The sequence below is a fragment of the Moschus berezovskii genome, chromosome 25 (assembly GCF_049115385.1).
Source record: "Moschus berezovskii isolate FMDL1 chromosome 25, NW_MosBer_1.0, whole genome shotgun sequence".
NCBI classification, from domain to species: Eukaryota; Metazoa; Chordata; class Mammalia; order Artiodactyla; family Moschidae; genus Moschus; species Moschus berezovskii.
Window position 1 is genome coordinate 5,087,518 of NC_142484.1, and position 25,640 is coordinate 5,113,157.

Here is a 25,640-nt window from a genome sequence, read left to right on the forward strand (position 1 = left end):
TTTTAAAGTGAAACAGAACTCTAGTTAACCAGAAAAGTGATACATACCACTTTATACATACAACACAGCAAACTAAACACAGCTGAGAATTATTGGCTAAATCAGATGCAATGTGATAAAGTAACTGCTACCAGTGAGCAGCTGACCTAAAGCAACGCCAGGTTTTATTCTGAAATGGAATCGTGCCCCAGCAAAAATTTAGTTTACAACCCACAGCAATACTTGTACTTTTCAAATGTGAGCAACACTTAGTTCTACATGAACTAACACTGTTGCATTCTTATTGAAAACAGGCGTGGCTAGACAACGACCAGAGCTGTGGGCTGCATTATCAGAACGTGCAAGGCCAGTCTCATTCACATGGCACTTGTCTACCCATCTACTGGGTCACTCCAGGCTAGCCTTGCCCATCGTCAAGGCTTGGGGGTAACACAGTATGAGCGAGAGAATGTCCACAGTCACAGAACTGCAGAGCAAGAAGACACCTGAAGACGGACTCAGTAAAACCACCACCTCATATTTAACAGAAGACAACAGATCCCCGGAGGGGCGTGCTGACACTGCAGAGAACTCAGCTCTCCCCACTTTCAGTCACAGATTCAGCAACAGAAAAGAAAAGTTAGGCAAGCCAAATAACTGTTCAAATGTTATTTAAAGTTGTATTGTTTTTTTAATTTCCAAAAGGTTTCTAAATCTTCCAATCTATTGAGTTTACTGAAACTTTTTTTAAAAGTTCACCTAAAGGTGAACTGCCTAGGATATGATTTATAGAATCACTGGTTAGAAGTACAATCAAAATAAGACAGTTAAATCCTTAGATTCTGAAATCTCACCTCCTACCCTCAGACTTCAGCTCACTTCATAACTTAAAGAGAAAACTACTGTAACCAGGAGAGGCAGAAAAAAAGACACCAAGTAAGCTTACATGTTTCAGTAACAAGTTGTCACTAGTGGAGTCTTGATCAGTAATTGTGCTATTTTCTGTGTTTTCAAAAGGACTCGCAAGAATCAGTGCAATGCAAATTTCCACTTGTGTGTGTAAAAAGTTATTCCATGTGTATCTGAAGAACATGTCCTATAAAAAAAAAAAGAAAAGCAACGCTTTCTTTTACTGTCACCTCAATCTTCTAGTCACTACTTCAATACATTCACCAAATAATCAATCAATCAATGACGTCCTCCTGGTACAGTAAAACAAATTAAAAGGAATACATTATTTTTAAAGGCAGCTTAAAACACCTTCATAGACTAAACAACATTTGCTCATTCAACATGTCAGAATGTGCACGGAATCTAAGAGACCAACAGTAAGTGCATAAAGACAGTAAGAAATTTCTCAGAGAAAACCTGTTTTCACAGTGACTAATACAGATATGAAGTTTAGTAAATTTCCAATGATTTTCAAAGAAATTTATGCGAGTTTCATTTTGATTTAACAAAATGTTCACTGATGACTCCGGAGCAGTGCCCAGTGCCAGTTGCAAAATACGGTCTCCAATGTCAAGGTGCTCACACCTTAAAAAAATAACCACTCGAGCCCTCTAAACTCATGGAACTATAGCAGATGGAGCAAAACAAGACAGTATGGCAGGAGGTGATGTGTGGAACTCCTGGAGATGCAAGGGCTTTCCAGATTACCTGGAAAAGGCAAAGGTAGCAGAAAAGAAGACAGCTCCTAAAAGCGCAAAACACACAACTGCAGTATGTTTTCAGGATATCTCTGAGTCTGGCTATCCAATCTCAAAATGAAAAGGTAATAATTAATGATCCATTTAGAAGTTTTATCAAATCAAGCACTCAAAAGTAGCTCTAATATTAACAACAGAATGAATTAACAATAGCTGTACACTTATTAGCAGTAAGATTAAAGACTAGTAATTGATGACTTCAAGGAGACTCCCAAAGACAGGCGTGGGAAGTTATGCTCCTGTCAGAGGGTGAGGCAGAGACTCTGTCCCCAGGGGGCAAGGGCTATGCTACCAAAGAAAGTGTGATCCTGTGACGGCTCCTCTTGCCCCAAAATGGCCCTGCTCTCTGTGCCCTCCACTGATGTGTCCCTTAACACACCCGGCTGAAACACAACCGAAGTATCTCAGCGCTGCTACCAAGCACAACGGGATGGCTGATAGAGCACGCATGGGTGTGAACGTGGACGCGGATTCAAATCTTGGCTCCACGACTTACTAGCTGTACTCTGGGCATGATCTGAAAAAAACAGTTTTATACCCATGATCATAGGAGAAATGTATGTTAAGTGTCCACTTGATGCCTCTCATGTGAAGAGCAAACACCAGGCCCTCCTCTGAAACACACGTCAAATCCCCCCGGGGCACAGTGTGACCGCCCCGGGAACCGTCCGTGCTATGGCAGACAGGTCAGAGCCAGCAGGGGCCCCAGGCCAGGCCCGTGGATCCTAAGCACAGGCCTCGGAGCCGGGGACCTCAGGGGAGCGGGAAGTCCATATAAGACAGTCTTAATACCCTCTGCAGCTCTCTTTCAGTGGAAAAAAACACAAAAGCCTGTCCCCCGAAGAGAAGCATTATGAAGGGAAAACAGGGCTGCAGGCAACAGCTATTTATGGCTCACACAACCCCCCAAAGAAACTGACTACATTCACTCTATCCTCCACGGGAGACCGAGCTTCTGGAGGGAAATGTCTGTGTCTTAACTGTCCTGGAAATTCTCTATAACACAGACACAGATCTTTACACAGAGCAACAATAAATCACTACTGAAAAACTAAAAGCATTCAAAACTGATGATAACCTCAAGGGGAAGACTGTTTGCACTCAGACCAAGACACATACTGTGAATTTATGAGGTTCTACAACCAGCGATCTCATTCATAAAAGCTCAAGGGCAAGTGAAGACGTCTTTTGGGGACATCTTACCAGTATGACCCCAATGCTATTCAGCTCCATGAGGTCCCCGTTGATGCTGCTGGTATTCGTCTGGAGGAGGCTGGATACCAACCTAACCACACTCAGCCGGGTGTTCCCCACGGGGGGGTCCAGCACGCCCCACGTAGTCTTCATCACGCTTTTCTGACAAAGAAAAAGCTTTCTGATTAGGTTCAGTTCAGGACTTCCCTAGCGGTCCAGTGCTGAAGAATCCGCCTGCCGACGCAGGGGACAGAGGTTTGATCTCTGGTCCAAGAAGATCACACATGCCAAGGGGCAACTAAGCCCACGTGCCCTGGGGTCCATGCTCCACAACAAGAAGAGCCATCTCAGGGCGGAGCCCTCGCACTGCAACCAGAGGGCAGCCCCAACTCACTGCAACTAGAGAAAAGCCTGCAGGCAGCGACGAAAACCCGAGCACAACCAAAAATAAACAAAAAACTTAAACACCAGTTCAATCAATAAACAAACGATACAGGAGTATGTACTAAGATACAACACTAGTTAAACTAAGCCCGCGAACAACCTGGCCTAAATTCTACACCTGCAGGAAAATCCGAAACTCCTACTGATAGCTTTAAGATATAAGGAAATAAATGTAAGAGAAAAAAATAGGTAATTTCCCTCGACTACGTATTTTGTAAGAAATCAAGTATCCCCCGCCTTTAATATTCTAAACAAGCAGAAAGCTCGTCAAGTCCATGAAGAAAGAGTGCAATATTCCAAACCTGACCAGAAACCTGAGAAACTGAGAAAAGTGACAAGTGGTTTTGGAACACAAGTCCTCAATCTCTGCCAAATCTGTGATAAAAATGCAAAGTCAGTAGCTGTCTCTGGGTAACAATTTAGAAACAGAATCAACCTCAAACCTGCTTTCATCCATAAAAGGGAGTTTGTATTCCTTGAAATCACAGAAGATAGACCCAGAACACTTCAGAACTTTAGAAGTTTGGCAGGAGACCCGCGACAAAGTGGAAAGGGTATCCTTCTCCATGTCCCCGTCCAACAGGGCCTCCCCCGCCACTCCCTGCAGCACAGTGCTAATGAACACGGATCTACTCACACGCTGCACTGCACAATAACGCCAGTCACAGGCTGACCCACTGCCCCCAGCAGGGAAAGAGAAGTCCACACAAAACACTGCCTAACTTCGGAACCAGGCCCAAGAGGAGCACCAGAGTGAGGATCCACAGGAGATGCTTCTCTGGCCACCGAGAAAGGCGACGGCGACACCTGGGACCCGGGTCGGGGCGCCTGGCCACACGCCCGCTTCCCTCAGGTCCTCCCCCACCTCCGACTTTCACTGCTTTTCTCTTGGACAAATCCTGCTTCTTCCCTGACTCTCCTGCCCTGCTCCCCACGCCTGGCAGGAAGGACGCCACCGGCCAACATCAGTAGGCGCACTTTCCACAGTGGGCCCTGAGCACTCCGGCCTGTGCCCCAGACCACTGCCTGCTCGCTGGTCATACGAGGAGACAATCTAGAAGCTGAACCAGACTCCAAGCACAAAGGACATAAATTATTCTCTGCGCCCCCTCCACAAACTGGAAACACCTAAAGCAGAAGGGAGACACTACTACGCTCTATCCCCAGGAACTCACTCAGCAGAGGCCACAGAGATGCACTGTGTATAGCCTGAGACGCCGGATACAATGTTGCAAGCAGAAGAAAAAACCAAAGTGTAAGAACTGGTGTGGGCGGCAGAACTCTCAAGGAACTGTCTTCCTCCCCAGAGACACCACAAGGAAGAGCCCCGTCCCCTAACCTCAGTCTGCAGCAATCCAAGGGGTAGCCGTCACGAAGGACACTGCTATGGACCATGGACACCCTGCTTTTGTAGGTGTTCACTGTCTGCATTTTCAGTGGCTGCCTGAATAAACAAGTCATTTCTGGATTAGCACACGGATGCCCCTGACAGAAAAACTAACACTCCAAGTCACAATCAACACACGACTTCTTAAACGACAATCGGTCCATCAGGCAGTTACACTGCTCTAACTCTGAGTAAGACAACTCAACTTCCAAGATTAGTTTCTTGAAGATTAACCTGTACCTCAAAGATGGGAAAATAACATGCTATGAGAAGAAAACTATTTTACTTGCATGTAAATACACAAAATTTATAGGAAAAAAAAAAAGAACAAAAAGCTGAGTTTTCTAAGTAGGTGAGTATCTCCTTAATTTACTTAATTCTATTCCATTCATCAATTTAGACACTATATACAGATAAAAGCCAATTTAAAGACTAGCTCAAAAGCAATGAAAACCAATGGCACTTTTAACATTCTTTGTACAAGGGGGGTGGGTCACAGCTGGTTCTTTAACTCAGAAGGTTCATCTACCTTCTAACAGCTGAAATCAAATTACGGAGCTGTTCAATTATGCTTCAGAGAGCTGCCTTACCTTGGGGGGCTCAAGCAGGAGTTGGTGAAAAGATCCAAGTCTTCCTCGAATGGCTTCTAGAACACTCTTGTTGACCGAACAAGCTGAATGACTCATGCCTGGTGGGCAGATCTCTATATGGCCTTCAAATCTTGAAACAAAGCAAGTTAATTTTATTTATCATTTCAGAACAAACCATTCAAGGTGCTCCGTAACAGCGTATGGTAGTGGCTGAGTCACATGGTCATGTCTGACTCTTGCAACCTCACAGACTATAGCCCAACAGGCTCCTCTATCCGTGGGATTTTCCAAGCAAGAGTACTGGAGTGGGCTGTCATCTCCTCCTCCAGGGGATCTTCCTGACCCAGGGCTCGAATCAGTGTCCCCTACATTGGCAGGCAGGTTCTTTACCAACTGAGCCACCAGGGAAACCCATATCAGAGTACAGGGATATTCAAAACAACTGTGGAATATATGTAATTATATCGAAATTTCTGGAAGGATAGGAAGAGGGTATAATAAAATCTTGATGGGGATCAGCTGACATGACCAGAAATCCAAAAACATATGCTGTCAGGGGAGAAATTATATGCCATTTCCTCCCATTTTCTCCTGAACTTTCTAGCTCCTTGCACCCACTGTGCTAATACCATGTCTCTAACCAAAAAATGTGGAAAGCAACCAGAGATCCCTGAATTACAGTGCATACCATTCTTGCCTACCACTGGATGACTGTTAATAATAAACAGGCCTGGGATTTCCCTGGTGCTCCAGTGGTTAAGAATTGGCCTGCCAATGCAGGGGACACAGGTTCAATCCCTGGTCCAGGAAGATCCCACATGCTGTGGGGCAACTAAGCTCACAACTGCGCCACAACTACCAGACCTGGGCACCCTAGAGCCACATGCAGCAATGAAGACCCAGAGTAGCCAAAATAAATAGGTCTGTATTTGTTCTACGGGTTCTCTTAACTAATCCATCAACATCGCTTCTTCTTTAAAAGGCGAATATTAATGTTCTGTATAAAGCTCTATCTATAGTCATTATAAGTGGCTTGGAGCTTCCCTGGTGGCTCAGACAGTAAAGCGTCTGCCTACAATGCGGGAGACCAGGGTTCAATCCCTGGGTTGGGAAGATCTCCTGGAGAAGGAAATGGCAAGCCACTCCAGTATTCTTACCTGAAAAATCCCATGGACGGAGGAGCCTGGTAGACTACAGTCCATGGGGTCGCAAAGAGTCGGACACAACTGAGCGATTTCACTTTCTTTCACTTATAGTCATTATAAACCACTTCTCTTAGGAAAACAATTACAAAATTGCTTTCATAAAATCAGTGTTAGGAAGCACGGGGATTCTCAAAGTTGGGGGACAGAAGGGAGGGGTGTAAAAATGTGGGTGCACAATTCAGATTAAAAGATAAACCCAGGAGTGGTATGTCAGTGCAAACTCGCTCCCAACAACACAGCTGCTGGAGCAAGGCCTGCACCAAATCCTGACCCTTTGCTCACCAGCTATTTGTTCTGATACTGAAAGAACGGCCCTCCCAGGACTGTTGGGGACCACGCTGGCACCAAGGGCCGAGAGCAGAACCCGACACAGCTGACACCTGGAGAGGGACCGTTACAACAGTCATCTGAAAACTCTTTACACGTGCAAGTGATTTCCAAGAGCAACACGTAACAGCATTCAGAACTGCAATTACAGAAGGGCGCGTGGGCAGGGGAAGGACTCTGCTGTGACCAAGCGCTTTTCACCGTGTAGGGGCTTTAATAATTTATGTGGCCAAATACAGCATTCTTCACTACAGTTTCTGTCCAGGAAGCCATCCTTTAAAACTTCTTTACAATGTCATAATCCTATGAGCTTCTGCATACTTCTCCTCTAGTATTTTTCGTTTATTATCTGTAATTTATTTTTATGCAAAACAGGCATAGACACTGGATTTCTTCTCCAAGTGGCGAGTCACTTTCTAAGCCACATTTACAACCTGTTTTTTTCTACTCATGTGAAAATACCATACCAAAACTTATACTCAAAATCCTTACTCATTCACATAGGTTTCATTTGTTCATCTAATAAATACTGGTGGTGGTTCAGAAGCAAAGTTGTATCTGATTCTTTCCAACCTCATGGTCTGTAACCTGGCAGGCTCCTCTGTCCATGGGATTTTCCAGGCAAGTATACTAGAGTAGGTTGCCATTCCTTTCTCCTGGGGATCTTCCCAATGCAGGGATCAAACCCCAGTCTCCTGCATTGCTAGCAGATTCTTTTACCAACTAAGCTGTTCATCCAATAAATACTTAGTGAGCATAAAGTTATCTACCTGCCTTGACTCAGGTACAACAGTCAATATCCACAGTGTTTCTCACATTTTAGTTCTTTCAAATGTATGTAAAAATCCACCAAATCCAAAACAAAACTCACACTGATATTCCAAGCGGGGTATGTTAAATGCGGAACTCAGACTTGGAAAGGCACAGGCAGTGGTGGATGCTGGGGGCATCGGCAGTCAGTGCCCTTTCTCTGCTGAGCAGCGACCTAGCGTCCAGACACACCACAGCTTCCTCACCCACTCGCCAGGTAAAGACACTGCCTGCGCAGTTCCGGGTGATTACTAGTAAAGCGCGCAAACATTCACTTGTAAGTTCGTGTGATGCAATTTTCACTTCTCGTGGGTAAATATCTAAGAGTGCTGGATAACAAAGGTCTGTTACTTAAAAACTGCCAGGTGCTTTTAGAAGGTGGCCACGTGACTTTCCACCCCAGGTGGATGGTGTAGGCTTCACTGTCACCAGCACTGGCTATTTGTTTATGCTTATTTGGTTTAGCTACGCTAGTGGGCTGAGTGGTGTTCCTCCCCAAAAAACGCACTTGTCCACCTCGCAGTCCCCAGTCTGGATGCCGAGGTTTCCTTCCTGCCTCATGACCAACAGCATGAGGCCAAAAAGAACTGGTGAGGGGGATATTCTCGCCATGGCCCCTGATTTTGGGGGCTATGATTTCAGCCTCTACCATTAAGAATGATGGTGCGCCAGGGTTTTCTTTCTGTTTCTCAGTTTCCAAGTTCCTTTATATTTCTTATTTGCAGACGTTTATAAAAGACTTTAATGAAATAGTCACATGGTTTTACTTCTTTAGTTTGTTGATACGAATTACACTGATTTTTATAAAAACTATTTTTATGCAGTGGTTTTAAGTTCACAGAAGAATGGAGGGGAAGGTACAGACTGGCCGTGTGCCCCCTGCCCTCACAGCCTCCCCCACTGCCAACATCCTCTACCAGAGCACGTACTGCAACCCAGGACCCTGCACTGACACGTCACCGTCACCCGGAGCCCAGGGCAGTCTGCAGCGCACTCCAGACGGCGCACAGTTTACGCGTCTGGACAATAATGACACATGCAGGGCACCAAGACACTGTATGGAGGACTTTCACGGCCCTAAAGGTCCTGAGCGCCACCTATTCACTTAGCCCCCACCGCCACCCTCTGCTCATCAGTGATCTTTTTACCGTCTCCACAGTAAAATGAGACATTTCCCAGAAGGTTATGTAGCCTTTTCAGATTGACTTCTTTCCCTTCTTTTTCACTTGCATTCAAGGTTCCTCCATGCCTTTTCATGGCTGGAGGGTGCCTTCTTTTAGGGCTGAATAATATTCCACTGTATGGATGAGCTACAGTTTGCTTATCCACTCACTCACGGAAGACATCTTAGCTGCTTCCAAGTTGTGGCAAGGGTGGAAAAAGCTGCTAAACAACCACGTGTAGGAGGTTTTTGTGTGAACATACGTTTTCTACTCCTTTGGGTAAATACCAAGGAACATAACTGCTGGGACTGTTATGGTGAGAGCATGTTTGGTTTTGTAAGAAATTGCTGGACTGCCTTTCCAACTGGCTGCAGCATTTTGCGTTCCCACCAGCAAGGAATGAGAGCGCCCGCAGTTCTGCGGGCCCGCCAGCACTCAGTGCTGTCAGTCAGGCCCAGTGAACTGCTAGCACTGTGCTTCATACTGATTTCTGTCTGAATGTTATGTCTGTTTCTGAGAACAGTTTAGACTTACAGAAAAAGTGCACAAGTACTAAAGTGCCCATATGACCTATACTCAATTTCCCCCATCATTATCCTACATTTATCAAAGTTAATTCACCACTACTCACACGTAAAATCCACACTTCTTCAGGTTTCCGTGTATCTACCCCAAGTCTGTCCCTGTCTGGGGTCCACGCAGGACGCCTCACTATGCTCACTGTCACGCGTCCTCTGTCCTTCGGCTCTTCTTGGCTCTGGCAGTTACTCCAACCTCCCGGGCTGGGCACTCTGCACAGTGTCCCTCAGATGGGGGCTGGTCTTGTGCTTCTGTCATGATCGTGGGTTTTTGAGAGGAAGACCACACAAGTAAAATGCCATTTCCATTACACACCATCAGTACCACTTAACACTGGCTGCTGACTTTGAGTGTCTGGCTGAGGAAGTGTTGGTTGTAGCTGTCCTTCCAGTGTACTTTCTAGAAGGAAGTCATGAGGTGCCAGCTACAAGTAAAGAATGGAGAGTTTTGCTCTTCCCCCTGGAGATGTAATTATGAACCACTTGGAATCCTGCCACATGGGAGAGCTGTCCCTTCTTCCCCGTGTACTCGTGCAGTTGTTTATTTGTGTCAGCGTGGACTCATGGTTATTTCATACAGCCACTTTGTGTTAGAATACAACACTGCTTTAGTTTACTGTGCGAGCATTGGCAGTCCCAGCTTTGGCCAATGGGAGCTCTTTCAGTTGCCTCCTGTGTCCTGCTCACACACCCTTACTGTGGGGTTTTTTCCTCCTTTTTTTGGTCATCCTGCACATGGGTTCCTGGTTCCCTGACCAGGGGTCAAACCTGCATCCCCTGTATCGGAAGCACGGGGTCTGAGCCGCTGGACCTCCAAGGTGATCCCTGTGGGTGCTCCCTGCTGAGCACGCCCTTAGTCTCTGCCCACACGATGCTCCACGCGCATCTCATGCATGTCCGACCCCAGCGGGAGGACCAGCTGTTTCTCCAGAGCCCTGACTCCTTTACTGGAGGGCGGGGTTAGAAACCAAGACCCCGGCACACAGTGCACGTGTTTCTGGCGGTGCATCACGGCTTCTGGGCCTCACAGAGCAACTGCCTCCTGGGCCTGACTCTTCATATTTCACTGTAGGTAACTTCTAATGTCCTACAGTGATTCTTTCCTCAACTATGTCGAAGTTCACAAATGAGCCCCAAAATATTTTTCATTTGTTTTATTTTTCATTTCTAGCATTTCCAGGTGATCCTCCATAGCTCTGCTAAAATTCTCCATCTGTTCACACATTGCTGCTCACTCTTCCCACAAGTCTTTAACATATCAATCACAGTTTTTTTTTTAATTCCCTACCAGATAGTTCCAACACTTTGGACTCTAGTTCTATTGCCTGCTTTTTCTCTTGAGAGCGCGTCAGCTTCATCTGGCTTCTTCAGCTCGCAGTCTTTTGGTTGGAACATGGACACGCTGTGCAAGACAGCAGAGACCGACGTAACAAGTGCCTATCTGCGGCGGACACGCCTCTTTACCCCGAAGTCTTTACTGTGAACTTTGGGGACCAATTTACAGTCAGCAGCGGAGCTAGGTTCAGGCTCTGCTGTTGCTGTGACTGTTTTTTCTCAGTGCACCAAGACTTCAAACTTGTCTCAAGTTACTCTGTGTTTACAGTTACAGCTGGACCCGCCAGGTCTTTCTCAACGTCTGCTCTGCCCTCAGCTGAAGTTCCTCCTTCAAGCTCGCTCCCATGCTGACGGTCTCCCTGTGCCAGGCCGCAGCCTCCCCTCCCTCAGCACCCGGCTTCACCCACTCCACATGTGGTGGCCTGGGGCGGGGGGAGGCGTGGGAGAAAGGGCTCTGTTGTTCTGGCTCAGCCTCAGGCACCAGAAATGCCCCTGGGCCTCAGGGATGGGCCATCTCGGTGACCCCACCCTTACTTCGCAGACAGGGGCTCTCTAACAGCCTGGGTCCTGAATGTGTCCCTGCTTGTCCTGTGGGATAGAGGTTCTTTCCTGGTCCCCTCCCCCCACTGCCAATGGTCCCCACGCATGCTAAGTCACTTCAGTCATGTCCGACTCTTTGTAAGCCCACAGACTGTAGCCCGCCAAGCTCCTCTGTCCATGGGATTCTCCAGGCAAGAATACCGGAGTGGGTATGTATGCCCTCCTCCAGGGGATCTTCCCCACCCAGGGACCAAGTGGCAAGCAGTGCTCTTTACCACTAGAGCCACTTGGAAGCCCCCACCTGTGTCTTCAGGGTTACAGAGTTTGCTGCCCTTTCCCCAGTGGCTTAACAGCTGGCGGCCAGCATGTGCTGAGCAGGGCTAACAAGTGAATGCAAAGTCCTGTGTCCACAGTTTCAGGGCACCCTTGCTCTCCCTGCACCTGTGGCACTTACGACGTTAAGTAACCTACTACCACTCTATATTTATTAGAAAACACATCGGAACCATCACCTTTTAAGCTGAAAAATGGAACTATTATGAAAATACCTCAGTTCCTCAGTAGAAGATAAAGAGTTACACTGTGCACTAACTTACCCCTTCTCTCCATATTTCTTGAGTTTTATTAAAATAATCTGGAATTTGTGTTTTTTCAACATTTGACTTATCCAATTCATTCCTAACCTAACAGTCACATGAATTTTAACATCCCTGTTGCATTTATCATTACTTTCACCAATATATTTCTTTATCTTAAGTTCTTTATTCTACCTTACTTTTCTGTTTGACTTTGATAAAGTTCATCTTCAAGTAACTGGCCCCAGGAACAGATGGAACATTGAGGTCTCATATGACTGTAAATGCCTCATGCACTCACACAACAATGAAAGTATTTCAGGGTCACAATCCTGCCCTCTGTCTTTTGGTGTTTACGCAACTTTACAAATGAGATGTCTGGCAATCTGATCTGCTTTGTAGTTAACCCATTTTTCTTGTCCAAATAGTTTTAAGATTTACCCTTTATCCTGGGGACTCAGAAATCTCCTAAGGATAAGGCTAAGATCTTAGCCATCCACCACCCCTCTGTCCATCCCTCTTTAAAGTTAATCCTGCTGAGTGTCTGATGAACCTTTGTGGTCTGGGGGTAAGTTCCTTCTGATCAGAAATTTCTTCTGCCATTTCTTTTATAATTTCTGCTCTCAAGCCGAAGTTGTCAACATAAAACTCACAGCACCAGCTCATGTGCTTTTCAAGCATTTTAAGAGAAGATGCAACTGCCTTACACTAGGAGTAGCAAGATAACATTCCTGTACCCCCTGATTAATATCTTAAGTTACTGGTTACATTATTTAAAATAGGATTTAACAGGAAAAACACAGGATAAGTCAGAACTGCAGATACAATCCCAAAATTACAATACACTTGAAGCACTGCTGCCACATTGACATTCCACGATCAGTAACCAGAGCTGAAAAGGACAGGAACAGAGATGAAGACTTTGGGAAGCAGGGACTGATAAGGCTGTGTTCACTGTTTTGCTAAGAACCAACTGACGTCACTGAAGATAAACCCAGGAGTCCTGGACCGCTGAGCTCTTATGCTGACAGCAGACCTCGCTGCTCCTTCACTCCGTGCGTCTGCTTTACAGGACGGATCCAATGACGAACAGGAAAAAAAATTCTAATCTCTAAACCACATGCTACTGGAACACGAATGTATGCATACCTCTTCAAATTCTCATTCTCCAGGAAACAATTTGGAAAACTCTGACAATTAATAAGTAAATCAGCTTTAGGTATAAAACTGTAAAGAATATGACAAATATTAAATGACTTGTCCAGAGGCATACAAATACGAAAAACAGACTATCTTTCTAATTCTTAAACACGCCACAAAATTTTCCTCAAGGCCTCAAGCCACCTGTCCATCCATTTTAAACAGCCTAATGAACTGCAGTGCCTCACGTGTGAAGCCTCAAGTTAGCACAGAGAGGACAGACTCACAGGACAGAAGAGCCCTGGATCGTCACTTGGAGGAGAACTGCACACCAACCAAGAAATAAGCTCCTCCTGAATGTGAGCCATTCTGCATGGATTTGACTTATTATAGTAGCATTTTGGTAATGACTACAAAAACTCAAATGACAAGAATCCAAATGTTGCCAATAGTGTTTACTAAAGCATATAACTACATATTTGCATTGCATTCATATAAAACTATTTATACAGTTGAAAAATATTCAACAAACGAAATTCAAAGGCACAATACTGTAGTAATAAACCACTAACTTAATTCTTAGTTTTTAAAAACTCTAAAAGGAAAACTAAATAACTCATTTCACGAAACAGAAGGAAAACTTACGTTGGTCGCCGTGTCTCAAGTAAAGTCAACAATATCTGGATTGCACTGACTATGGCCGATTCGTTTTTCTCCGTGTGGAAAATATTTGATAGAAGCTGCTCTATAATTTCTTGCCTAGGGAAACAAATCAACAGTCAAGTGCTAACTGTAATGTTATTTAACACTAACAACTTCGGAAGAAAAGGTCACAGTAATACAAGTACTATATAAGAATGTACTTAATTAACCAAGATCTAAAACAGGTACAAGAGAGTATCGATTGCTGCGTTTTGCCCTAAAATTAAAACTTGGTAAATCAAAATAACGTGGCAGAAGTAAAATGGATCTGACTGAACTACTGCCCATTAAGTATTCTCCACAAGCTCTCCCCAGGACACTCTCCTATGCATGTAAACTGGTCACAATTAAGGTAAAACACAAGGGTAACCTGTTAAGTAAATTTATACACATGTTCTCAAGGAAAACGTGTTTCCCAGGCTCTCAGTAATTTTTAGAACCCATGCAGACTAAGAAATGGAATCTCCCTTGCACTGTGACTGACAGCTGGCTATACCTGTCGCTCGCCTGACACACACACCAGTCTCCCCACAGTACAGTGGGCTCAGCAGGTACTAACACCAGCTCCTCCACCAGGTCAGGATGGAAAGCAGGGAACAAACTCTTCCTCTTTGGGGGAAGCAAACAAAACTGGCCTCTAACCTAACTTCAGAGAATCCCCTCGCAGGAAGCAGTCTTCCAGTACTCCCAGCCAGCACTCAAACTGCTTATAAGATCTCTATCCCTAAACAGTACTGTAAAAGTCACTCAACACACAGCAGTCTATAGAATAAATATTAAACTTGGAATTGAGCTCTGAAAAACAGGCTGTTTTTTTTTTTTTTTTTTTTACAGTAAACCCATATATTCTTCAAACAGCAGCCTCACCCCAGAGAGAAAGGTACTGAGCACCACGTGTGGCCATGGAACATCAGAAGGTAACCAGTCTGAACTGACCTGAGTGTAAAGTACACGCTGGATTTCCCAGACTTTGTACACAGAAGTGAATGTAGAATATCTCTAATAATTTTAAATAAACACATGTTGAAATATTTTTGTATCTATAAATAACAGTATATACTTATATATATATTTTGTATTATGTAATTACTCTAGAATATATAAAAATTAATTTCACCTATCTTTTACTTTAATATGGCCACTAGAAAAATTTTAATTACATGTGACTTTTATTGTATTTTTATTAGACAAAGTAATCATGTACCATATGAAATTACTGACAGCCCACATTTTTTAACCTACCTGAATGGCAATTTCACACGGTTCAACCTCATACCAGTGTGGTTACTAGTATTGAGTGGAGTCATCAGCTACAATGACAAGTTTGACTAAACGGGGCAGGCAAGGTGACATGTTACTCAGAAGCTCTTAGGGTTTGCTACTCGAGAGGACTAGTGAGCTCCTTCCTATTCTACAATGCACACTGGGAAAATAAAACTTTATTTCTCAGAATACAGATTAAAACAAGATATTTTGTCTCTTATTTGTTCCTTGCTTGTCTCACACTTGCCAAATAAATAACACATACAAATGTCTTATTTTAATAAAAGGGCCTTCCCAGCCAAAAGATGCAAATAAGCCTCAATACATAGGAAGACTAAAAAAAGTTCCAACAAAGTCACTAAGAAGAACCGTAGCAGTAAACTGAAGCTAAACTGTCATTCGTACGTAACAATGCTAACTATTCACAGTCCTTCCCAATTATTCATCCAAAGTGGGGAAATGCCTTATCTTTATTAAAATAACTTTTAGTTTTATGGATTCAGGCTGAATGTATGCACAATGCTTGATGGTAAATATTCTTCCTGAAAACGTGTGGATCTAGATATACCAGTATGGTAGGCTGGCCACTCACAAACTTCACAACGGAACACCACCCCTAAGTGGTCTTCCACCTAAACACAAGATGTCTGTTCACTGGGAATTGCCTAGAAACAAGGGCAAAAGCAATACAAAGAAACGGAACACACAGGATGTGTAACCCTTCATATCAGGTCTGGTCAGGCGGCCCCTCGATGGCTGCCAAGGTAGAGTGAATCCTAAGAAGAGCTTCTGATCGAATGTGTTTGCACTTAAGACTCTCTTCCCTCAAAGACCATGGAGGCAGTGACTACAGTTATGATACCGCTGTCCCATCTCACAACCCGACACAGAAATAGCTCTTATTTATTAACACATTCTTACCCTGTAGGTCTCCAAAGGGCATCATGAGGGGCTGAGATCAGATAAGCAGGTTCTCCTGCCTTCTCGCCCGCCCACAGGTATTTTCCAGGGACCCAATCCCCCATGAGGAACACTTACCAAAGAGTGATAAGGGTAACATATCACAGAGCATCAACAAGAAAAGACAACAACAGAGATGCAGACGTACTTCTCTAGGGTGGCAAGCAGGGGGTCTGGCTCCGCACTGCTCTGGACCTGTAACATCTGGTCTCTGCTCAGGCGGACAATCTCACAAAGCGACTGTGCTGCATTCGAGTGCCGCTAGAGGAGAGAAGCACAGTGTCAACTACAGAACACACCAGAAGTCAAACTTGTAATAAAGAGTCAGTGAAGAAACTGTTTAAGAAGTAACACAAACTAACACTGGCCATAAGCTACAGTTAATAAGAAAAAACGTATGTAAAGCATTGAGTATTTTACCCTCTTGGGCTGATGAGCTTTGTTAACAATACTGCCAACAAAATACAGCTGCTGTGCAGAGAAATGTGATTAAAGTTATAGCAAGGAAAATTTCTACAATTAAACTTGAAGAAACATGTATGCCCTCAATTGATATACTTTAAGCAGCACAGAAAGATGAACCCACTTCCTTGACTAAAAAAAACAAACCACAACGCAGCTTCCTGGAACATACTAGTGAGTGAGAACACTGCACCTTCCTCCCGTGCCTAGTGTGTCACCCTGCAGGGCGCTCAGGTGTTGGCACCAGGCATGCGGCACTGAGCACCGCCTGCCCAGGGAGAGCAAACCCAATGGGATTCTAGTGCAGATGACAACACGCACTAGGATATCAAAACCCACTGTTTGGAATCAGGCGTCAAAAACTTAATAAATATAAACTGGTCAGTATAGTGTAGCATGCAGCTTATCACTTAATACCCAACAGAAATATCAACAGGACTGTCCAAAAAAACATAATAAACTTGCTTGCAAGTCAAGTAGAGAAGGTGCTGATGCCTCAAACATTTTGTCCTTTGCAAAAGGACTTGCTCCAGAGGTGGGCCTCTCCTTCACCAAGGCTTCAGACAGCAACCGTGTCCAGTTGAGCAAGAGCCTAGTAAGGAGCAAGTTGCATCCCTGCCCTGAGAACAGGCCAGGCCCGCCCCTGCCCTCCCTTACAGCGCACAGGAAATGTGCTCTCCAAACCATCGACCCCCCCAACCTCCCCTCCCCATTCACAGGAGGAGGGCCAAGGCCCCTCTGAAGCTATGGCATCCGAGACTGGTCCACACGGGAGTGTCCTAAGTGTCAGCAGGAACAATACTACAGGGACAACAAGTGAACTGTCAGAGGAGAGCTACAGCCCCATTCATGGCTAGCTCTTTACTTTTTTATTTTTCTGAAAGGGTCAGTGGGATGGAGAGCCTGCTTTTGATGAACTCCAGGAACCAAAAGGTTTTGAACAGATGGGAGTAGAAGGGAAGTCTCCCCTTCGTAGCGAAGAACACCCTCCAGCCACATGCTTCTTTTCTGGCACTCTTCTTCTACAGCGCTCACTCTCCAACTGACCCACAAGCCAGAGCATCAGAGGAGGGCGCCCGTGCGCTTGACACACCCAGCATGTTCTCTGAACCAACTGCTTTCTAGATACTACATCGAACCATGTGGAACCATCACCTCTCTAGGCAGAAACGGCCATGTGCTGGCCACTCCACAGGGCTCAGAGCTGCAGAGAAGCTGGGTGACTGTCTCCACTACAGAGGCACACCCGCTGGTGACTCCCCCCACCCCACCCCACCCCACCCCACTGAGCTCCCTGTGCAACCTCCAGAGCAGTTTTGACGCTGCCGCACAGTCAACCTTCAGCACCCAGGACAAAGGCCAAACAGGTAAGGGCACAAAAGCCTGAGTGCCCAAGAGCCCAGCACTCTGGGATGCACTGGGGACCCGGAGCTGCTATGTGTCTGGAGGCTTTCGCCTGAATGGAAAACATAAGCACAGACAGATGTGGCCACATCCTCTGGGCTAAAGATGGGGATAAAAGAAAAAAGTGTGGAGGAGGTTTGTGACGAACGCAAGCAGATACAGCCCCTGCTCTAAAGAGATGGAGCGAGACCCAGGGCTTACTGTTTCACATTCAGGAAACTGGGTATCAGCAGAATATAGCGTTCTTAAAAGCCTTTGGTGTTCAGAAAACTGTCAACCTGAAGCGTGCCAGGCGGCCACCAGTGCCTGCCCTCCACACTCACACCTAATAAAATGATGCTCTGGGCCCAAACGGACATGGCTCTTTTTTCAAAAAATTCAAGTTCAGACTCACAAAAGAGAACTTACATCTTCTTCTTGCGATGGATGAACTATTTCCACGAGCCTCTGGATAATTTTCTCCTCATTTAACCACTGTAAAACACATTGTAGAAGGAATCATAGCAATGAGTGGCTCCTGTTCAAGCCCCAGTGAAGATTAACATACTTGGAAATATCCATCATATTTTAAGTAGAATGTTACAGGTTTTCTCTGAACTTTGGACACTACAGGAAATTAAAAATCCCCCAAAGAAAATGCCAGTGAATATATTATTTTAACAGTAGCTACAGTACCAACTACTCCCCATATCACAAAACCACATCCTCAAATTCTACACATCAGCTTAGTGATGTGATGTTAGTTCTCAGGCACCAAGCACTGAAAAGTCTGTACTTTGGTTATGAAGGGCAAGGGGAGATGGAATTTATACATTTTCTGTAAGAGTGTTCATTTTAAGGGAGCTTCAGAAAGGCTGAGAAAAACAGTACGATGTATCAAGCCTCCAGTTTAAAACACACGATGAACTTTCAGATTCTAAAACAAAACCACCACAGGAAACGTGGGGGCTGGGGGGCGCCATACAAAGTTAATCTGCCCGGTCACATGCTAGCAGAGCTGTATCATGACTAGGACATTCTCCTTCAACCATGTATGAACTACCACCATGAGTGAACATATGAAAGGGATAAGAATAAATGAAAAAGCACCTGGCGTAATATTAATTCCACAAGGAAGAGAAACACCAAGTAAATAAAGGCACTCTCTACTAGAACAGATGGATGGACACACAGACACACAATCCCAAACGTTAAACGAGAGGGGGGCGGGAGGCGGGAAATCAAACACAAGTTGCTGCAGGCCGCAGAGAGATGCGGAGGCTGTCTGCAAGCTCCTCAAGGAGAATATGCCAAAGGAAAATGCAAACAAAAGATCTCAGGAGACCATCAGGAAGGCAGGGGCCCATCTTGTTTTAAGATGTTTTAAACTGTGCACATGAAGCCCCTCGGGGTCTTGCTCACACACAGGTTCCCACCCAGCAGGGCAGGGGTGAGACCCAGGGGATGTCTGGGACCACACTCTGAGTGGCCACGCCCTCAAACAGGACGCAAACGCCTCTGCAGAGAGGCTGGGGCTGAGGGGCCGGACCACCCAGAGAGAAAGAAGGGAACTTTGCGGGCAGCGAACAAACTGACCCCCCCCCACAGCTACCAACAAGCACCCACAGTCCAAGCCCACAGCTGGCCCCAGATCAAAGCCAGACATTCAGGAGTTCTAACTACCCTTCCCTCGACCTCTGCCTTTATTAACCACCCACCACTACATCCCTTGAGAAGCACACCTACTCCCTTGGAAGTGAGCCCTAAAATCCAACCCAGAAGTGACCAAAGGAACTCTAAGAAACCATACTGAATAACCTACTCCAGTAATAACAGATATAAAGGCAACCACCCCCTTAGCCTTAACTGCCTTCTCTGGAGTCCCCAACTCTACGAAGAAAACACTCGCATCCACAAATACACACTTAAAGGTGACCAAAGCCCCAATTTAGGGCCCTTTCCTGGGATATTCACTAGGTCCTCTCAGCTGACATACTCACGTGACCATGGCTCTCAGAAGACCTCTGCCTGGTTCTACAGACCCGGCCCTGACACCATCCCCTGACACATCACACCACACCCCCACACACCTGTCATGCCTGCCCACCTCAGCGGGCTATGCCCCTCTCCCTGGGACACCTCCTAACAGACCCTACTAACTCTCCTCTGGGCCTTCCCAGGTCTTTAGCATTTTCAATAAATCTCATTTCCAGAGTTCTGAGGTCTGAGGTTGAATATTAAAGACAGAATGGACTGGGGAACGGTTCTGAAAGAAGACAGTGAAGGGGATGAAAGAGAAGAAGAGACAGAAGAGGCAGAGCTGAGAGCCTGCGAGAACCCTCACCTTCAAATCATTCACACCCGCCTCTTCCCACCCAAGACAATCCTCCAGCGCCATACGTCCTGGAATAACCACCTCCCCCAAATCTGAAACACATGCCCCTTTGGAGGTAAACTCCATTCTCCTCCTATCCCATTGTCCTAGGCATCCATGAGAAGGTTACCTCTGAAGCCAGATTCCCTGGAAATACCACACCTCTTTCCTTTTGACTCTTAGAGACATCCCTGCAGGTGACCATCTCCTCGACAGAGGAGACTCCTCACAGCCTGCCCAAACGAGACTCAGAACTCCCGACCTTCTCATTTCTGCTCTTCCCACCAGACCAGCTAAGACAATTCCTTAATCCAATCTGTGTTCCCACTCCACTGAGGAGCAAAGCCAGCAAAGGAAAAGAACAAGAAGACAGTCTGTGTCGCTCAGGACATGCACACGGGGAACCCTAACCCTGGAAAGATCTGGATCTCTTCCTGTGGTGGAGCCCTCCTCCTGCCCCCCAACCCTGGTTTCCCAGACCCTTACTACCCGTCCTTGGAATCCCACCCAGCGGCACAGTCCAGAGGCATGAGCGCCCCGCCCCGCCCGCCCACACCGCCTGACTACTCACATTCAGCACCTCCTGCCTGGGCTGCGGGGGCTCGATGCACGTCAGGAGCCTGAGCAGCAAGTCCATGATGGCCGACGTTCCTATGTGCTTTATAATAAGGTCCACAAAGTCACGTTTCTTCTTCAGGAAATCCACAATCTAGAGGAGAACAGCCACAGCTGAAAGATGCGTCCCTGGGAACTATCAACGTTAGGGCACTTTCAGTCCTGACCCCTCGGGCTGCCCCCTCCGAAGTCCCATCACCACTTTAAGTTAAGGCAAGTCAAAGGCTGAATTAGCCATAAGATGTCAAACTGGAAAGCGTTCTGATTGTTACAGAACTGACAAACCTCTTAAAAAAAAATCTCCTAAATTACCACCTGTTCCCTGATACAAACACACCATAACAGAATCTTTCATTTCTGCTCACTTTAATTATTCTCAAAGAATGAGGATCAAAATTTTAACACTCCATAAAAAGCAAGAGAATATACCACTTAACAATTTATAAAGCAAGTCCATTAGGCTTTACACGAAAATGCAGATTTAACATTCAAAGTCCTAACTGTTCTCTAGCAAGAAAAACATTCAAAACACATTTCTGCATCAGTCAAAGTGGCTAACTCACATGCTATAGAAAATCACAGCTGCATTTTATTTCAGCCATTCACCTGATGAGATTAACACCAGGAGGTTGAGCGTGGAAGAGGCTGACCGTTAACCCGAGGGGATAAGAAAACATAAATGAAGTCAGGGTTGCCACCTGGGTCTCTTCTGCACAGGAAGAAACATGCTCTGCCTTGGACACCTCTGTGTACTTTCTGGCTTTTGTCTGTGTGCAGGAATCATCTGCTCAAAAGTCCCAGAAGCAGCATAGCCAGCGAGGCAGCTGCTATGACAATATTGCCCTGACATCTCCCAGAAGCCTGTGAGGTGGGGCTGCTCAACTCAAATGTTCTAGGTGAGGAAACTGAGGCTCAGACCAGTCAAGGATTTTGCTAGAAGCTGAAAAGTGGCTGCCTGAGATTTAAATCCAACAGAGCCACAAGCTCAGCACCCCACACGACAGCTGGAAGCCAGGGGTAAACAAAAACTGCTTCACACCATCAGGTGGAAATGCAGAATTAACCACCACACACTGCTTCTCTGAACAGTTAGGTTAAAGGCTGTAACACAAACCTTCAGTAAGTTATACATGATTAATCCACTCACAGCTGAGTCACACAGTAGTTTTTAAAAGCACAGTGGAGGAGAGGGGGAAGAAAAGGTGGCATGTGGCCAAAACACTGCATTTAGTGGCCGAAGCACTGACTCCGGAGCCCGCAGGCAGGGCCAAGGGGGCACAGCAAGGACGGCGAGGTGGCCTGTCTGGGGGACGGCACCGGCGGGGTTCACTCGCCAGCACTCAGGGTCCCCTCACAGAAGGTCCTGCTGCTGCTCTGCGAGTTAATCCTGAGAAGTGTCTATACTGGTTAAGTCAGACTGAGTCTGAATTCAGTGGCACATACCCTTACTAACATACCATGTGATGAGAAACCTTTATTTACGGTCACAATTCTCAGAAAGAGAGGAAGGTGCCCACTCCTGCAGCTGAAGGAGCAAGCGAGGACTCCTGAACCCTCTCGGGACTGAGGGCTGCCCCGAGAAGCACAACAAGCAGCAGAGTGAGCAGCCTGTCTCTCAGTGCTGAACTGGCACGTGCCGCCTTCTGTACGCAGGTTAGCACGTCTGGCCGTGAAGACCACAGCAAACACTCAGAAGCCCAGAGGGCTCCAGGCGCATCCTCACGCTGTACCAAAGACACCTGGAACACCAGGCCCCGTAAACGTGCGGCCTGGGCACAGAGGGAGGAGACAGGCACGAGGAGATGAGACTGCTCTCGATCGTGACCACAGCCGCCTGGAACTGACCAGGACACAGACTGATGGGGTGACCCGAACTCTCCCAGAAGAGTACGCAGTCCTGTCATTTCTCATCCAAAGGCAGGAGGAGAAAGGACGAGCTGTACTGGAGTGACTGGGATTCGGGGAGTGCTATCCAAGAAACAAGAAACTCAGTTCCAACACATTGAGAAAGGCAATCCTGCTCAACTAAGACACAAAAGCACGACCTCGTCTGTCTAAAATAAGACCTGTATGCACTTGACGTTGGCACAGGGCAGGCGTTCTGGGCCGAAAATAAGTTCCAGCCCCTCCAGGTCTGCTGATAGCAAGGACGGGCCACGGAGCCTGCCTTCCACCATGAAGGATGCCAGGCCCAACTGCCGTGACCCCTGCACCCCCGTCTTCATACCCCCACTGCCTGCACCCTGCAGACTCTTAGTTTGTTCTTGGGCATCTGAGGCCCCTGCTGCTCCCTGGGGCCTGTTTCCGTAACTGAATCCTAATCTCCTCGTAAGCAGATCCTTTTCCATACCAGTACCCACCAGAGCCGTGATTCTCTAATTTTAGCATGCGTCCCAGTCATCTGGGAGACTCCTTACACCCCAGACTGCAGGCCCCACCCCGGGGTGTCTGACTCAGCAGGTCTGGAATGAAGCTCAAGAACCTGCATTTCCAACAAATTCTCGGGTGGTATTCATGCTGCTGGACCAGAGACCACACTTTCGAGAACAACCACACACAGCAGATACCTGGAAAATACAAGTTTCCCAGTACAGGCGAACTGAGACCAAAACCAAGCAAGGAGATGGGAGGTGGGGACACAGAGGGCCAACACCGGGAATGACAGGAGGCGGGAGAAGAGGAGGACAGTGGGGAGGAGGCTCCTGCCCAAGTCCTGTCAAGCTCTCCTGGACAGAAGAGCAGAGCCCCCTGTGTGTACACAGCACTCACTACCCAGAGGTCTCCAGTGTTTGGGTGGAAGCAAAACAGAAGGAAAAAAATAATCACCGTTTGTATAAACCAATCATCAATCGCGTGTATGGGAAAGCTCTCTGACTTAAGCGTCACTTGTGATCTTCCTCAGGGAAAAGAATAAACACACTGTCACCTTACCACAGACTCACCAGGACACCACCCACATACCCTGCCACTCTGTGCATCCTCCTCACGGGACCCTCACAGCCTGACCCCAACATGCTCTTGCTTCCAACCACCTGTCACAAAAGGAAGCCAAAGGACATTGAAAAACTGAGATATGAGGCGCTTAGAAAAGAAGAGGCCAAATTAGAATGTATTCATTAAGGAGTTAAGTCAGTGGTAAGGCAGCAAGCATTGAGGATATTTAAGGTGTAAAATCTATTCTTTTAAAGAATGTGGGACATAAGGCACACTCAGAACACTGAAGCGACAGAAACACCGAGGATCACCTCAGGGGATGCTCAGCCCTAATACTTACCTTTTTGGAAAACAGTATTTACCTGTTCTGGTTTTCTGCTGATAAGAATACTTAGCACCTTGCTGAAGAAACTGGCAAGTAGTGGATTCAAGGGGGAATCGTTTAGGAGGAAGCTATACAATCTCATTAGCAAGGATTCATCTTCTCCCAGTCTATCGTTCATTTGGGAGACATCAGCAGTGAGCAACTCACAAGATATATTTGGGTACCTAGAAGAACAGGACACTCACGTCATCATCTGTACGAACAGTTACTCACATAAATCAGAACACAGATCACAAAGGTTTCCTAAAACTTTGGGAAAGTTGTTTTAAAAATCTTCTGGGAATGAGAAAATAATTTCAATCCATTCTGCCAATTTAAACTAGAGTGAATTTTTTTCTGTGTTTCCCCAACAAAACCAGAGCACACCTGGGGCTCAGGAGGCGAGGGCGGGGACCCCTCAGAGGGGACAAGATGAAGCCGTGGGCCGCAGCCCTCAGCTGCCCGCTTCGGTGTGGGAAGCAGCGCAGCTCGCAGGACCACTGCGGGGGACGCCAGCTTCCGGGAAACTGCACTGCACACGGCACCATGTGACTACTTGAGACACATTTAGGTTCCTGGACAGGCTGCCTGTATTCTCAGAAGGGTTGTCTATGGCATTAGAAAGCTGGGCATATCAAGTGCTCAGTCCACATTACATGTTAAGAGAATAAACACTTTAATATACTCGAGCAGAGAATAGGACACAGCCTGAATTCCCCGGGTGGGAAAAAAAAGTGTGTACAGAAACTTGAGCTTTCCACAGCAGCTTTCCAGTCTCCTGGGACCAGTCCACCTCAGATCTCAGTGCTGTCTGTGTACCACAGCCCTCTTTCACAGGCCCCCAGCCCTGACAACACCCGCACCCCTGTGACACATCTGCCCTGAGCGCCGGGGCTCGCTCTCTCTCTCTCTGAACAGGCGGCAGCAGATTCCTTTTCTCCACTTGCTTCTTTAACCACAAATGACTTCTCATCTGTTCTCAGAGCGATCACGGAGACTCCCAGGCCCGCCCAGACTGCACTTCTCCCCCACCCGCTGTTCACTTCTCTGCTCTTTACCCCTCCCTGGTGAGCAGGAGCAGCAGGGAGTGGCGAGCTCTGATGCTGAGCAGGACAGGGAGGTGACAAAACAGCCTGAAACGGCTCTGTGACAAAAGAGCGGGGTAGAGACTGCGGCCGGAACCCATGCAGCATCCCTGAGACAAGCCGGCAGCTGCCTGTTGACCAGTGACTTGAGAAGCAACTGGCACCAGACCAGAAGCTGCAGTATCTAGCAGGTGGAACACTGAACAGTGTAAGAATGTCCCCACATGAGCCTTTTCAGGGAGAAAAACATGGAAAAGCCATACAACAGAACCGGCAGGCGTGTGGGCACAAAGATCACACCACCAAACTGCTGTCTTTGAGGCTATGGCTCGATCAAATCACAGTCTTTCTTCACTTCAATTTACAGCACACATCAGCTCAAAGACACCACAACACACAGTCACCAGTAGGCCGGAGGAGGAAGAGGGGTGACCCGAGTGGCCTCTGGAGCCAAACCGCCCAGGCTCAGAACCTGTCTCCACCACTTACAAGCTGTATGATCTCAGGCACATTACCTGACTT

General features: G+C 46.6%; 1 protein-coding gene across 8 annotated transcripts in view; it reads right to left on the reverse strand.

Annotated features, from left to right (window-relative positions):
* Nucleotides 1–25,640, reverse strand: part of PPP6R3 (protein phosphatase 6 regulatory subunit 3) — a 126,599-nt gene that overhangs the window by 40,853 nt on the left and 60,106 nt on the right. For 7 of the 8 annotated variants that reach the window (XM_088832460.1, XM_088832459.1, XM_088832458.1 and 4 more), the window contains 8 exons: nt 24,032–24,218; nt 20,692–20,829; nt 18,176–18,241; nt 16,050–16,162; nt 13,622–13,735; nt 5,304–5,433; nt 2,892–3,044; nt 926–1,075 (listed from right to left, as the gene is read on the reverse strand). In XM_088832460.1, coding sequence (XP_088688586.1) covers nt 926–1,075; nt 2,892–3,044; nt 5,304–5,433; nt 13,622–13,735; nt 16,050–16,162; nt 18,176–18,241; nt 20,692–20,829; nt 24,032–24,218 — 1,051 coding nt within the window. The remainder of the gene's footprint in view (nt 1–925; nt 1,076–2,891; nt 3,045–5,303; nt 5,434–13,621; nt 13,736–16,049; nt 16,163–18,175; nt 18,242–20,691; nt 20,830–24,031; nt 24,219–25,640) is intronic. The other variant, XM_088832461.1, reaches the window with a different exon arrangement.